The 15809-nt window shown below is 56.5% G+C and overlaps 1 protein-coding gene across 1 annotated transcript in view; it reads right to left on the bottom strand.

The window, feature by feature from the left end:
• The window catches only part of LOC116999888 (phosphatidylinositol 3-kinase regulatory subunit gamma), a 76877-nt gene that overhangs the window by 52024 nt on the left and 9044 nt on the right, over nucleotides 1-15809 (bottom strand). Inside the window, exons 5-7 of the mRNA XM_033066949.1 lie at nucleotides 11070-11201; nucleotides 8073-8274; nucleotides 7643-7728 (exon numbers count right to left, since the gene is read on the bottom strand). Of these exons, the coding sequence (XP_032922840.1) occupies nucleotides 7643-7728; nucleotides 8073-8274; nucleotides 11070-11201 (420 nt within the window). The remainder of the gene's footprint in view (nucleotides 1-7642; nucleotides 7729-8072; nucleotides 8275-11069; nucleotides 11202-15809) is intronic.

Here is a 15809-nt window from a genome sequence, read left to right as displayed (position 1 = left end):
TGTGCAGGCACATAGAGGGAGGGAAGCCCTGCCAAGTCCCTGCTGTGTCCCCACTGTTGTCATGCTGCAGGCTGAGCGAGGTCGGGTGCAGCATGGCACTCCCCATCCCGTTAGCGCTGGCATGAAAGTGCCGCCACTGCGGCAGCTGGACCTGGCCATGATCCCCACTTCCAGGTAAACAGATGAAACAAGCGGCTCAAATTCCCTCCCCCCCGGCGGCATTCCCGGCTGCACAGACCCACCATTCAGCCCCGCTGCCCCGCACAAACCTCCAGTGTTTGGGAGAGGGCTCCTGCTCCCGGCGGAGCACCGGGGGGGACACGCTGCGGCCGGGCACTTGACACCTGGCCAGGCTGGAGCGGGGCCAGTGGGCACAGAAAGAGACGCTGTGTTTTGGCCAGATCCTGCCGTGCTGGGGCAGGGGCAGAAAGGATCCCTTGTGTGCATGGGACTCAGGGATGCCCCCATGGCTTGGCTGCAAACAGGGTCCCACTAGGCTGTGGCAGTGGGCACCAGCGGCTCCTTGGAGTGCGAGCCCAAAGGGGCGAGGGAGTCAGAGGTAGGGATGCCCTGCTGCCATCCAAAAGATTTGCACAAAGTCACAAAAGCAGTGGGGACGATTGATCAGGGATGCATGCACATGGTGGCAGAGGCAGGACAGAGGCAGCTTTCCCTGTGCATCACCTTGCCATTTACAAGGATGAGAGAAGAGTGCCAGCTCCTGCCCCTTGGGCTTTTCTCCTCCAACCTCCCAACCCTCTCCTCAGGTTTTCCTTGGCTAGGGGTCCATCTGCAGCACATCCTGGGATGCTCTGGCCATGGACAGGGCTCAGAGGGATGGCAGTCCCTCCAGGGAGCCTGACACCAAGCTGAGCACATCCCTGTCTCACCCATGACAGTCACTGTGGAGCCCAGCTGAAATGGAGAGGAAAGCAGGAGGCAAAGCCTTGATGCTCCAACATCCCAGCTGTTCCTTCTGCTGCCCCCATCATCCAAAAGCAGCCATCAGTGCTGTTGCTGGGCACATTGTCCCCTCCTCCATGCCTGGCACCTTCCTCCCTTGCTGTCCCTGAGAAGGTGGTTTTTCTCCCCAAGGAGTGCAGGGAAAGCATTTTCTACCACAGCAGATGAAAATGGATTCCAATCCAATTTTACCCTAGTACCACTTCAGTGATTTTGATGGAGCTGCTCTGGATGGGTGCCGGTTGGAGCCAGAGGACAGCTGTCGTGGCTCCATAGACCAGGGGTTTCTTATCTGTGTCACCTTTGATTACTGTAATTGAAATCCTGCTCTGATCTGAGCCATGCCCGAATGTTTCTGCTGCCTATGTGGCTCTCGGCTTGAACAGCAAAATTACGTTAATAGATTTTAAAGCCAGGCAAGGCCTGTAAGAGCATTTCTGCCTGACCTCCTGGATAGCAGCCGACAGCCACCGCTTACCCCAGTCCCGCGCTCCGCTGCTGGCACAGCCTTGTCATCCCCCTGTGACTCATTTTCCCTCCTGGAAGCACAAATCCTGCCTTTCCCCAGAGCTGCTCGTGTGTCCGTGTTGGGTAGCCTGCCTCCTCCCACCCCTTTGGAGCAGAGCCGGTGTGCTCTTGAGGGAGGGAGGGTCCAGGGGTGCTGGTGGGATCATGGTGGGATCAGTTTCCCTGCTCCAGCATGAGATTCCCCCTGGGAAGCACTGCCCTTTTCTGGCATCTCCTGGCCGAAAGGGCAGCAGGGGGATATGCTGCTGCCCACCTGCTGCCAGGCAGGAGGCAGGGGATGGAAATGCCACTGCACAGTAGAGGATGCTCCTGGCTTTGGTGCCAAGCTGGACAATTGGCTGTGGCTGGCAGTGTGGCCAGTGCTTTGTCACCCTCCTCATCATCTTTTGTGAAGCTGCCCATGGTGTTTAGCCAGAGCCACTGCAGCAGAAAGGGTGACGCCAGCCCAGACAGCGTCTGAGGGCAGGAGCCAGGAGGACACATGCACTGGCACACACATTCCTGCAGTCTGGCTTGGCCAGCAGCCGGCACAGTGAGCAAGCCAGCCCTGACCACTGTGGGACAGCAAAGCTGGTGGCTCCCTCTGGGTTGGTGAGATTTTGCTCAGCCGGTCTTGGCCTCCTGAACAGCCAGAGGTGTCCCAGGTTCAAAGCTCCATCCCAAGAGGATGAAATGCAAATCCCGAGGGCCAAACCCTGCATGTGCCAGACAACCACCCTGAACCCCCAGGTTTTTCACGCTGGCAGCTTTTTTCATGACCACACAGGCAAGAGCTGGCATGTGCTGACACAGCAACCTGGGCTGGCACCAGTGATGATCTGACAGAGCCATCCCAAAACTTCTTATGCTGGCCAAAGGGAAAGCAGGCTGGCCAGACAGCAGGGCACTCGAGCACCTCACCACCGGCACACAGTCTCCCCCTGCATCCTGGCTGGCCGAGCAGCAGCATTTCCTCTCATGCTGGCGGGTCATGGGCTGGAGGAACACACAATGCTTGGGGTTATCCAGGCCTTATCAGCTCTGGCCACGCAGCGGAGGCAGGAAAAGGGTTTCAATCCCAGCCGAGCCCTGTTTCCGTCAGGAGCTCTTCCCTCTGTTGTGGGAGAGGGCTGGACCATGCTGTGCTTTTGACACGGGGACCAGTGGAGCTGGGCTGTGGGGAGAGCAGGACCACAAGGCTTTCATGCTGTACCCCAAAAACATTGCCAGGCTCTCTGTGTTGGGAAAGCTGCCTGTCTCCAAGCAATGCAGCTGTTCCTGCCCCAGCTTTACACAGCAGAGCTGGTGAGTCCCAGGAAAGAGCTGCCATTAGGGCATGTAGCAGAGGTCTGGGCTGGCTGAGACATCCTTTGTTGGGGGTCACTGCTCCCCATCCCAGGGAGGCATTCTAGAGCTCTGGCATGCCAGGAAATGCCTGCACAGAGCTGTACAGGCAACCTGAAAAATTCCCCAGCAAAGGTCATCAGTGCCAGCCATAGGGGGGAAACTGAGGCATGAGGAGATAACATCCTTTCCAGGGCTGTTCCAGCCTCTTAAAGCTGCCTGGAGGAAGAGGATTGTGGCACAGGATCTCTCCTAGTTTCTCCAAACCCACAGGATCAGGGAATGCCTGGTCCCTGCTCCTCCAAACCCTGCAGCAGCACCTGGGGTGGAAAGGGGAGCTGGTGGAGACACTGGCAAAGGCTGGGCTGGCTGTGATCCCCTCCTGTTCCATGATTAATTGAACACAGGCTAAAATTAGCTGTGGAGGCAGCACCCCTGGGGTCTCCCAGCAGCATCCCACTGCCTGCAAGTGGGTCAGGCAGCAGCTCCCTCCCAGCTGGGCACCCTGGGTCTTGGGGGACCCCCGTGCTCTGCTGAAGGTGGGAGCATCGCTCCTGGCTCCATGGCACAGCTCTGCACCTCTCACCTCCCTGCTGCCACCCTTCTCGGGGGCTTTTCCCTCTCGGGGCAGGGCTCGTTATGAGGAGCAGCTGGGAAGGCACTCGCTGCCTTTTGGGATGGCGGGAGTGTGGATCCCCGGCATGTTCCTCCCCATGCCTTCAGGGATCTGTTATTTTTAGCCACTCTCCCTACCTCATGTTGCTAGCTGGGCTCTGGCTCTTACCCCTCCCCTTCCCCAGCGTTAATTTGTTTTCTCTGTATTATTTGCAGATTTGGGGAGGCAGAATGAGATGTTTTGGCACAGGGGACCACTCAGCCATGGCTTCTTCATGCTGCTCTTCACCCAGGGTTTTGGTTGGGTTTTCTCACAGCTATTTTTAACACACACCAGCAGCTCTGAGGGGATGAAACACCAAGGGGTAATGCAAATTTGAGGTTCCCTGTGGCCCATGTGCCAGGCCAGGTGGGAAGATGCTCGTGGTTGTGCAGGGATGCTCCCGTGGAGGCAGGGCAGCACCTGGACACAGGGCCCAGCTGCACCTTCAGTGCTGGATTACACACAATGCCCCCTGCTCCCTTCTGACCCCCTGCACATCCGAGTCTGCAACCCCCCCATGCCACATAAGCTGGGGAGAGCAGGAGGCTGGGCTTTTCCCTCGGGTCCAGAAGAAAGCAAACAGGGGAAAAGTTAATTAAAAACTTCAAAGCCAGATCCCTCTAATCTGGTTTCACACATGGCAGTCCTGCTCAGCGTCGATGCTGTCCCAGAGGTGTCTGCATGGGGCTTGGGCTGGGAAGTGCCCAGAGTGTCACATCACAGGATGTTCGTGAGATTGTCACCCACCACTGCCACCACTGCAGCCCTGCTGGGCATTGGGGATGGGGTGCTGAGCTCAGGGCTGGGCATCTGGGCACCAGCCTTCCCAGGGACTGGACTTTGAAACCATTGGAAGGGTGATTCCATGGAAGGGCTGTGCCTCAGTTTCCCTATGGCCCAGGGCTGTCAAACCTGCTTGTTGGGAAGATGTTTTCAAGGCACATGGGGTGGTGCTGATCCCACTGCATGACACCACTGCCCCACATGAAGCAGGGCAGGGCTGGGGCTCCTGGGGGGGAGCAGGGGGTGTCTGCCTCAGCAGCCCTTGTCCTAGGGTGAGGAAGGACCCTGGCACCACCAGTCCTGACCTCTCCAGCCACTGCTCTGAAGGAGGAAGGGAACACCTTCCTTGCCCAGCTCTCACTCCTTTCTCCAAAAGGAGCCAAAAATCCTGTTTTTTTCCAGAGAGCTACATCACAGGGTAGTGATGCTCCCATCCAAGCACTCTGTCGCCTTATTCTGCCTCCTGCCCCCGCTTTTGGGTTTTTTTGGTGGTGGGTTGAGAGGTTTTTTCCCAAACTTTTGGCTGCATGGTGAGTAAAGGCATCCTGCTGTCTGAGGGCTAACGGCTTGTTGGAGAGATAATAAAGCAAAGGGGAGTAAATTAAAGTGACTATAAATAGCACCAGGAGAGGAAAAGGAGATGAAGTCATCTTCCTTCAGCTGAGCTGGTATTTGCATCACTCCTTCCCCTTGCCTTCCCCTGCCCCCTCACCCTGCTCGGGAAACAGTCATTCCCAGACACTGGGATCCTGCTGTGAGCTCTCTATGCCTCCCTGGGCCCCCATGGGGCTGAGAAATGTCCTCCTGAGGTGTCTGCCCAGTGCTGGGGACTTGCTGGAGAGCACAGCGAGGTGGCCTGAATGCAGTCACAGCCCCAGGCTCCACTGCAGCTTCCCCACGGATCTGTGGCATTGCCCTGTGCTAGCCAGAGCATGGCCCTATGCAAACCAGTGCCTCCAGCATGACCCCAGCGCTGCATCCTAGGAATAGCTTTCATGAGCCACCACAAACCCATTTTCTCCTTTGCAGCTCATAAAAAAGGCAGCTGAAGAGACCCTTCAGGAGCAGTGCCTGGAGGAAGGGACACTGCAAACCCAACAACAGCAAGTTCACCCAGAGAAGCCCTTCCAGGAATCAAATTCCATAATTTACATTTTTTATTCTCTAAGATTTTAACATCCAAGACTCAAAAACTCCCCCAGCAGTCCCAGGACACATGGGAGAGGAAGGATCCTGGCCTTGCAGGAGCCTCCCTGGAACTAGCAAACAGTTTCAGATCTCTCCCCAAACCTCTCCCTGCTGAGGAGCCCACTGTCCCTGCTTCAGATCTCTCCCCAAACCTCTCCCTGCTGAGGAGCCCACTGTCCCTGCTTCAGATCTCTCCCCAAACCTGTCCCTGCTGAGGAGCCCACTGTCCCTGCTTCAGACCTCTCCCCAAACCTCTCCCTGCTGAGGAGCCCACTGTCCCTGCAGCCCCAAGCAGCCCCAAGCCCCCCAGCTGCCCCCTCACATGAGGTATATTTACATCTGAGTCAGAATGAGGTCACACCACGGTTTCCTTATGTCAGCTACCGACTCCTATTCCTGTGCTATGCACACACACCCGCCGTGTTATTGCAGGGTATTTATAGCTATTTTATATGTATAATTATAAAACCACAACTCCACACACGCACAAAAATAATCCCGGTGCCGGGATGCAGGGGAGTGGGGCCGGGGTGATGGGAGCAGGACCAGGGCATGGACTGCACCGCTAATAATAATTCTTTGCACTTTATATATAGCCCCTTTCATCTGCAGCTCTCAAAATCGCTTTGCAGGCATTTAATTAAGCTTCCCAACATCCTAATGTGATGACAACCAAGTAATAATATCCTCGCTTTTAGGTACAAAGAGAGGGGAGGTGGCAGGACTTGCCTGAAGTCCCACAGCGAGTCCAGGTGTCCTGTGTCCTGCCCCACACTTGCGGGATGACCACAGGGGAGGTTTTGATTCAGAAAGGGGATGAGGACCTCAGGATCCTGCACAACCCCTCTCCTCAGTTTGGGGTGGTGACAACTGACAAAGCCTGCAAAGTCTGGGGACGGCAGCAGTGACCCCAGGGACTGCTGTGCTGCAGCTGCCCATCAGCTGGATCAGCAGGTGGAAGAGACAGATGCATCCTGACAAACTCATGGGTGAGAGCTTGGGGGAGAGCAATAAATGAGATGACAGGTCTGAAAGGGCTGATTTATGAGGAATATTAAGAGTCGTAATCCTGCCTGGCCTGGCCATCCCCCAGGGAGGCAGGGTGGTGACAAGGACCCAGAAACATCACAAACCAACAGGATTCACTGGGGCCAGCACCAACATATCTCCAAGCAGGAGGGCTGGAAGCAATTGTGCCTCAGGCATCTGGGCAGCTCAGGGTAGGGGAACAGGCGGGTCTCAGTGACAGCCTGGAGATGGGATCCCACAAGGATGTGTCTCTGTGGTCCTCAAGGCCTGAGGTTTGTGCTCCCCTGAGCACCCTCTCTCTCTCCCATGTACATCCCTGCTTGCATGGACCAGCTTGCTTGCTCCACATCCGTGGAGTGCTGCAGAGGGCACAGGGAACATGTGTTTCAGTTTTAGACACTGATGGGATCACAAGCTGCTACCCAGCAAGAGGGACATGGCAAGAATAGATGGCTAGCAGAGCAAAAGAGAGAGAAGGTGCTGGAGACAAACACTGGTGTTGGCAATGAAAGCGGCAGGACTGCAGCCCTGGGGGTGAGGCTCATTAACATCTGCAGAAAAAGCCACTCTCCTGGTTGCTGTCCATGCATGGAGAGGTGGGGGGCAAGAGCCTCTCCTCATCCCCACCCTGGGGCTGTCCTGTAGGGGAAGCAGCAGTGGATGCAGTGTGATTCTGCACACAGGGGGACTAAATGCAAGGCAAAAATCATAAACCCTGATAGGATCCTGTAGCAAGTACCATCCTGCCATTTTATGGTCATGCTGCTATTTTTTTCCTCCCAGATTATATTCAGATCCCTGCTCTCCAAAACAAGCTGTGCACGAGCCCTGCACCAAGAGCCCCCAGCTCATACCAAGCGCCCCAAACAGGGGAGCAGAACCTGTTTGCATCACAAACCCAGGGACCAGAGAGAAATGAGAGACATGAAGCCAGAAAACAGCTGCAAACCTTCAGAGAGACTGCAAAGAAATGCTCCCAAATCAGTGTCACTGAGAAAGGAGAGGGGGAAATGGGACAGGAAGCCAGCACAGCCTGGGCACTGCCACAGGGACATAAGCACCTTCTCATCACTGCACCAGCCACTGAAACTGCCCCATGACTTGCTGCTTTCACTGCTCTGAATGTCACACCCGCTGTCCCCCCTCCGCCACCAGCCAGACATCTCTTACCAGGAGCTGTCGGCAGCTCTGCCACCTCACTGGCCATGATGAAGGACTCGAGGATCCTTGCACGGAGCTCAGGGCCTCCCTCAGTGCTGAGAAGAAGAGGAGAGGCGTGTGAGGACACCAGCAGTTCCACCTCCCTGGAGACCCCCAACTCGCTGGAACAGCAGCCAGCTACCCCAATGGATCTGCTGTGGGGCTGAGGCAATGCTGTGAACCCCAGTCCCACGTGTGCATCATGCCTGGTCACTTTGGGAACCGGTGTCATGTCTGAGCATCACAGCTGGAATGGCATCTTCCACATCTGGCCTCCCCCTTTGGAAAACCCTGTGCCTGGGGCACTGCTGGGCTGTCATACAGCATACCCAGCTTGGTTGGGTCAGCCTGGGCACTCTCCTCTGCCCTGTTCTGTCCCGTGCACGGCAGGGGAGCTCACCTGGCTGCTGCAGGGCGCAGAAGCAGCTCCCCGAAGAGCTCCCCGAGGAGCCGGGGCGAGAGGCGGCTGCGGTGGCTGCCCTGGCACAGGTGACAGAAGTGGCGGGCGAGCTGGCGCAGGAGCAGTGCCTGTGGCTGTGGCAGGGCTGGGGGGGCCAGCAGGGCTCTGGCTCGCTGGCCACACTCCTCCAGTACTGGGGTCTCTGTAGCAGAGGGAACACAGGAAAAAAAATGGTCAGGGAGGTTTGGGAGGTCAGGGACATCCCCATGCCTCTCATGGGAGCAGCCCAGCACCTACCAGCACAAGGCGTGAGCTGTGGCAGTTCTCTACTCCCCCTAGATCCCCAAAAAACCTGACCTCAACCTCTCCCACCACTATTTTTTTGCAGCCTATCCCTTCCCAGACAGGCCATGGGACTGAGGATATCCCAGGGTCTGCAGAGATGATTTCTTCAGGGTCTTGGCCACTTTTTCCTGGGGTTTGCCTGCCCCATTTACCCACTCACACCAACCCAGATCAGGTTGTCAGGTGCATTTAGCACATCCCCCCTGTCAGCACATCCAGGGAAGGAGCTCAGAGGGCTGAGTTTGTAGGGGCTGCACCTCAAATTCCTTCAAATGGAGAACAATGAGAGCCCTGCCCTGGTGCACAGCAAAGCCACTATGCCCTGGTGCATAGTAAAGGCAGAACAAAGCAGAAGTGGGAAAATGGGCAGCAGCTTGAAGATCTGCTGTATTTAAAGGCTCAGCCCTGCAGAAAACAGCGAGCTGGGAGGGAAAAGGGTTTTTAGGAAGAAAAAATAATGTGCACTTGGGCTGCAGGTGGGGCTGCAGTGAGGTTCCTGCACCCCGTGAAACGCAGCACATGGAGGGCTGACTGGGGTGCAGCTGCTTCCAGTGATACTCGAATTGCCCATACGAATAAAACCAGGCACTTAATGGCATTGTATATCACAGAGGTGCTGCCAAAACCACTGTCACGGGTGCCCTGAGCAGCCCACAGCCCACGAATTCCCACCATGTCCCCAGTGCCCTCTGGCAGCTTTGGCCAGGGCTCCCTGGTCTTGTGAGTGGTGAGCTCAGCGCCCTGGGACTGTGATGCTGCCCCAGGCACAGGAAACAGCCACTCTCCAGCCATCCTCCATTCCTGCCTAGTCCCAGTCCTTTTATCTGCTGGGGACAGGGAAATCCCCAGGGCTGGGCTGTTCTCAGCTGGCTTCAAAGCCCAGCTTGGCCAGGGGCTGACTCAGCTCCCCACGGCTCTTTGCGCCAGGACTGAGGCTTGGCCAATGCTCAGCCAGCTCCTGACATCCATCCTTGGAGCTGGAGGGGCAGGGGTCTGGGATCCCCTCTAGAGCAGGCCTGCAACTCGGCCACGTTGGCCGTGGGGAATTGGTGAGCCCTTGTATCCAACAAACTGCTCCTGAGGGATGTTTAGCTTTCCTCCAGGCCTCCCCTTCTGCAATTCCTGGTTTTTTTGCACCTTTGTGCACTTAGAGGATCCTGCAGCAGAAGGCTCACAGCCAAAGAGGGAATTTGGGGATGTTTTCCCCTTCCTTTGGAAGGTGATCATCTTGCTGCTTTCCCAGCTCTCAGCCTCAAGCAGGGCAGAGGAGCCTTGCAGGGCAGGCTGCCAAAACCCAGCACCATCTCCTCAAAGACTTATATTTTAATTTTTTCTTTTAAGCCCCAGAGAAATCCTCTTCCCATTGGTTTCTCCACCATTCTGCCCCCTCCTCCTCCTGCCCCTGTTGTGCCAGGAGCAGAGCCCACTGCAGCACAGGCTTCAGGGAAAGGCACTTCCCTTTGAAGTTGCTTAACGAGGCAACCCAGCTAATTGCTTCCTAATTGCGTTTTTATCCTTGGAAGGGAGGCAGCCTTTGATTTCTCCTCTGACGGGTGAGGGGAAGGCAGCTTCTCTGTGCCACCAGCCCCAGGGGTATTTCTTCTGGCTCTATGTCTCATGGCAGGGCAGGGAGGATGGGGTGTGAGTTATCCCTCACCTTCTCCTTGCATCCCTTCTGCCTCACTGGAAGCCACAAAGAGCCCGTGGCCTTTTCCCATCAGGACATGGTAGGAAAAGGCCAACCTGGTCTGGCCATGGGTGATCTTGTAGTGCCTCTTAAGGCAGCCAAGAATATGATCTGCCCAAGCACTAATCTGGCTTAGGAGGTGATACTCAGGGATGGAGGGTACTGCAGTAACCGGCAGCAAGATGAGAGCTGCTGTGGAAGGGGAAGAAATACTGGTTTTGTAAGCAGCAGGAGGTTCAGGTCCTGTCAAACACAGTGGGCAAGGATTTCCTGTGTGCCTGGTGATGCCCATAGGCCCTCAGGCTGAGAGGGGTTGAGTGGCTCTGTGAGGACTCACTTGAAATGAGTTTTGGTCAGGCTCACTGTTGGGATGGACCGTGGCCCCTGCTGACCTTGAGATGGGCCCTGCTCTGTTTATTTGAAAAGAAATCAAATAAAACCAAAACCTTGATGGTCTCATACATTTGCACGGAGCCTCAGAAGCTTGCAGGGATCTAAAGGCACTTCCTAATGGCACTAAGCTGAAAAAGCTGAGAATTTTTTTGTGCCCATATAAAGCCAGGAGTTAATGAGATTACAGGAAAAAATTCCCAGGCAGCAGAGCCAAAATATTATAATAACGCTTTCTTCTGGGGCCAGCATCACCCAGCCTTGGCAGCTGCCTGTCCTGGCAGGCAGCACCTCCTCCTCTGGGCCCTGCAGAGGGAGAAGACCACGTTGTGGTAGGGGAGAAGCAGTCCCTTGGATCTCCCTTCTTTCCCAGAGCATCTCCCAAATGCTGCCGTGCTGCTCTGGCCCAGGTGATGCTCCCAATGTCCCTTCTCAGAATCTGCCTTAGTGCAGTATTGGGCAGGGGATGGGGTTAGAGCCACCCTGGAGATGCTGGGAAGCCTTTCCAGGCGCTTCCCGAAGTTTCACCAGCCCCACAGAGGTCCCAGGTGTGGGGGGAGCCCACGTGTGCTTACCTTGAGCCATGTGGACCAAGTCAGTGTAGAGAGCTGGAGGGATGAGGGGTGTGGGGAGCTCCTGCAGGTACCACTTCAGGGCATCCGCCAGTGTCTGGGCCTCGTACAGGTCCATGTCCACAGCTGAGGGGTCTGCAGGGGGACAGACAGAGGGAACCCTGAGCCTGTGATTCTTCCCCTCTGACACAGAGCTGGGAGCTGTTCCATCCCTGTGGGCCTTCCTCCAGACATGGGGGCTAATTTCTTTGCCCATGCCCCCATCTCCCCAGTGGGGCAGTGCATGATTTCACTGCCACCACTCCCCCAGCAAATATTCCTGTCCCAATTTCCACTGACCCTGCTTTCCACGTGCCCAAGGAGAGCACGAGGCAGCATCCCTGCTTTGGGTAAAGTGTATATCCAGTGCATGGGACAGAGAATCTCACCATTCCACTGGGGTCCCACTGCAGGATAGGACCCATGGGAAGAACTGAGCAACTGCCCCAGGAACCTTCCAGTTTTCAGGGTCAGGCTCCATGTGCCAACCCCAGCCCAGCAGGAGCTGCTTGGAAAATGCATCCATGGAATGGGGTTATGGTTCCCAGGCAATTCAAGTTGCTAAAGGCCCATGTGACTCCCAGTGATCCCGAAATGCTGTGAATGTGCCCCAATTGGCACCACTTCTCCCGGCCCTGAAAGGTGGCTGCCCTGGGGAGGTGGTAAAGGATGCTCCAGGAGTGGGGGAAAGCACACAGGGGGTCTGAGGCCACACAGCCTGGGTTCAGGGGCTCAGGGGTCCTGGGCTCAGGACAGAGGCAGTGCTAGGAGCAGAAAATGTCCCATGGTCTGTCAGGGGTGGGATGTGACTGAGCCCCATGGCCAGGGCAGCACAGGGGCATTGCTTCACCATGGTCCAGGGGGAAGAAGCCTTTCAGCATCCTTTGGTATTGCCTCATGTGTTTGTCTTGGAGGTCTCCCATCCTGGCTGGGCTGGGTGGTGGCTGTCTGGAGGGTGATGGTGCCTTTTGCAAAGATCTGAAGGTTTCAAAATCTGGCTTTGATTCAAACTGGACCCAAATGCAATGTTTTGAAATTCTCCTTGTTGGAGAATTTGGAGGCTGAGGGGTACAGGAGGTTGGAAATAATAAAAGATGGTTTGAAATGGTTAATTTGAAAAAAAAAAAAGAAAATAAAATTTGTTATTTTCTTAAAGATGCTGTGTCAGGCCCTAAATGGCCTGGAATGAAAGGGAAGACTGTGGGCTTGCCCTGCTCTGAGCCCCCTTCCACTGCCCTCTCTGCATTTTTGCCCCCTGATGCAGCTTCACTGAAACTGGGGCCATTTTGGGAGATGCTCCATCTCCCAGCCCAGTATTTTCCAGCAGAAAATGTTGTGAGTCTCCAACTCTCCAGCTGTGCTTCCTTCTGGGGCAATAAATCCAAAAGAGGGGAGAAATGCTCTTTCCTAGGACAAGGCTTTAGCAGCACACATTCAGCAGGGCTGGGATGGGGAACAGCTGCGAAAAGCTGTTTCTGAGCACCTTGACCTTGATCTCCTCTCGCTGGAGTGTCCCTGCTCTGGACCAGGCAGACTGAGAGCCTGCCTGCCTGCGTGGGAACACCAAGCTGCAGTGGGTCCCTTATGGCCAGTGCCTTCCATTTGGCTCCCAGACGGAGAGAAAACAGATTGGCCAATGCCTGAAGCAAAGCCTTTAACCCAGCCATTGGAGACGCTACCTCATTGTCAGGAGCAAGCACCCGGCCGGCTGGGAACTGTGTCCTGGGGCAGCATGGGGACAGCTGGGACAGATGCCACCACGCTGGGGTAGGCAGCCACCCAGCATGGCCAAACATGACCCAGGGCAAACGGGGTGCTGCCTTTCCAGCATCCCACAAAGTCACGCCTTGTCCCATGGACCACTCTGCCCTTGGCATCCTCAAGATGAGCAGGGCTGTGCCAGCTGCACCCTGGCCCCATTCTGGTCCCTGTTCATGCACCCAATTCCCAGCCACACTTCTGGACCTTCCTGGCTGGTCAGAAGGGTTATTTCTGCCAGACTTTCTGGGGGCATGGCAGTCAGTTCGCCATTTTTGCTAGCACTGACCATGGAGATGTGAGCTGGCAGGTTGTCTTGAGCTGGGCAGATGGAGGAGAGTCGGGTCAGATATCCCACAAGATGCTTTTGATCATCCCACAGGAGGATCCCATAACACCTGTTTTTGGCTGAATGCTCACAGTGCATGACTAAACCCCAGGGATGCTGCTGGGGCGTCCCAGGGTCTCATTGCATTGCAGAGAGCTTTTCCCATCAGTGGAATGCACCAAGCAAACCCCAAAGCCACGAGGGTTTCTGCAGAGACCTGCCACTCGCCTTAAGGATGCTGGCACGGATTGAGGAGAACAGCCACAAGCTGTTCCTGCGCAGGGAAGGGGCCGCTGCCGGGCGCTGGCCCCAGGCGATCAGCCCCGGGCTCCACCGTGGCCTAATTAACTTGTTTGCCTCGTTAGGCATGAACCTGGGGGGTGTTCAAAGGGAAGGCTCAGCCGGTTTCAAAGCGAGATTCAAAAACATCTTTACACCCAGAGAGAGGCGTGATGGGGGGACCAGGGGGATTCACACCGCGCTGGCGGAGACTGATTGCTGTCGGCACGACGACCAGAAATAGCCATTAGCCTGTTGTCCCCATCCTCCTGGAAATGCAGCGGCATCCTCCTGCCCCAGGAGCTGCCCTGGTGAGCTGGGCTCCCCATCGGGCTGACAGCAAACCGGGGGATGCTCCGAGCTGTTCCCAGCACCGGCTGTGCCCCGGCAGCTCGGGGAGGCTCAGCCGGCAGCGGGGGAAGGGTTAACCCCGGAGCCTTCCCAGACAATTACCACCGGCCTGACCCCACGGATGCTGCTCTCTTCTTATCTGAGGGAGATGATAACCAGCTATAAGAAGTTAATGAAGCTGCAGGATGAGTCAATGCTCTCCTGCTGCTCTCCAGATGTTCCCATCCTTTCCCCCGGGGAGTGATGGAGGAATGACGGAGGGATTCCATCTGCCTGCCATAAATAGAAGGAAAACACCCCAAAACCCCAACCTCGACCCCATACCAACCCCCTCCAACACACAACCTGCGTGCTGACCTGCTGGCAGAGCAAACATGTGGGGACCAGCAGTGACCATGCTTTGCCCATGGAGGGGTGAAAAGCAGGAATCAATTTGGGACTGGGGAGAGGATGTGTGGGATGACCACTGGCCCAGAGGGAAAGACTCCCAGCCTCCTCTCACTGGGATTTCGGAGGCAGAAAGGTGCTGGAGCTTTGGGCTGAGTCAGGCTGGGCAGGAAACTCCAGGACGTCTCCGGCAGCTGCAGCCAGCCGGGGAGGCGTGAGTAAGCCCCGAGTTTCGGTAAACGAGAGGATGTTTAGCCAGGAGGGGCTGCGGGGGAGGTGGGGGTTGTTTTGAAGGAGAGGCTTGAGCGGCTCCTGGTAACCAGCTGTCCCCTGCATGTGGCCACAGGTGACGGCTGCTCCCACACCCTGAGCAGCCGTGGGTGACGGGGTGCAGACCCTGCCCAGCCCCCAGGGCCGCTCTCAGCACAGTCCAGCAGCCTAAGCTGGGTCTAAGCTGGACTGAGCGCTGCTGCAGTGAGATGCTCTCAGATGTGTGGTCTCTGTGACAGAGGGACACCCAAATCACCCTGGGGCTGGCTGAAATACCGACTTGGGAATTTCCCTAGCCCTTCTAGACCTTTTAGTTTTAGTTGTCAGTGGGTGCTAGAGAGATTGCTGTCCTGTTGTGGGGGCTGTGTGTTCCCATCCACACGTATGCTGACCAGGCACTCAAACTCCTGGGCATCTCACAGGGAGGGTTTGTTGGGAAACTGAGCACCAAACCGGGGAATATTTCACAGCTTTGACTCAGCATCACTGCAACATCTCCCAGCCAGCCTACTGGTACCTTGTGCTGGGCACTTGGCAGCTGCCAGGACACCCCCTGCCCATGCACAGGAGCTCCTGCCAGCCCCAAACACTCTCCCAGCTGGGTTTCACCCCACTGTACCCTGGGCTTGCACTCAGCCAGGGTAGGGCTGCTGGGATCCCCTTTGAGGGTGTCCACTGAGACTGCCTTCCCCCACCTCACCTTCCCTAAGGCAGTACCCCTCCTCAGTTTTCCCAGCAGCTATGGGAGGGGATGGGGCAAAAACTCACCCCCAGTTCTGCCTGATGGGTCTGGCAGGGATGTCTCTGCTGCTGCCGTTTATTTACCCTTCTTTCATCACCACCAAATATAAGAGATGAGCTCATGCCTCTCGCCAGGCTCTGACGACACGGGGTTTATTTCCACTGCAGGTATAAATAAAAAGCAGTGCCGCAGGCACCGGGGCGCCTCACGCTCGGGAGGAAAGTCATCCTGGTGGAATGAGCTTGGCCGGGGGAAACCAGAGCCCTTGGGGGGCCTCCGATCCCCTGTGGCATCCCAGAGATGAGGATGGGGATGCGCTCCCTCCCTGAGCATCCACACCGTGGCGATGGGGGGAGCGGTGTGAGGCCCCCCAAGCCGCTCCTCACTTCCCCGACCCTTTCTGCCTAGCAGCAGCTCCTGGCAGCCCCAGTGAAGCCCCGGGACCCACCATCGCTCGCTAATCCCCACCGAGACCTGACCTAATTCCCGGGCACGTGAGCAGTCTCCAGGCAGACTGCTCCGCGCCGGGATCAAAGCGCGCAGCCAGGGATGGCAGCGCAGCCCGGCACGCCCGGAGACACCGGCTCCA

Source organism: Catharus ustulatus, chromosome 9 (assembly GCF_009819885.2).
Source record: "Catharus ustulatus isolate bCatUst1 chromosome 9, bCatUst1.pri.v2, whole genome shotgun sequence".
Classification (NCBI taxonomy): Eukaryota; Metazoa; Chordata; class Aves; order Passeriformes; family Turdidae; genus Catharus; species Catharus ustulatus.
This window is presented reverse-complemented; position numbering and strand designations above follow the sequence as displayed.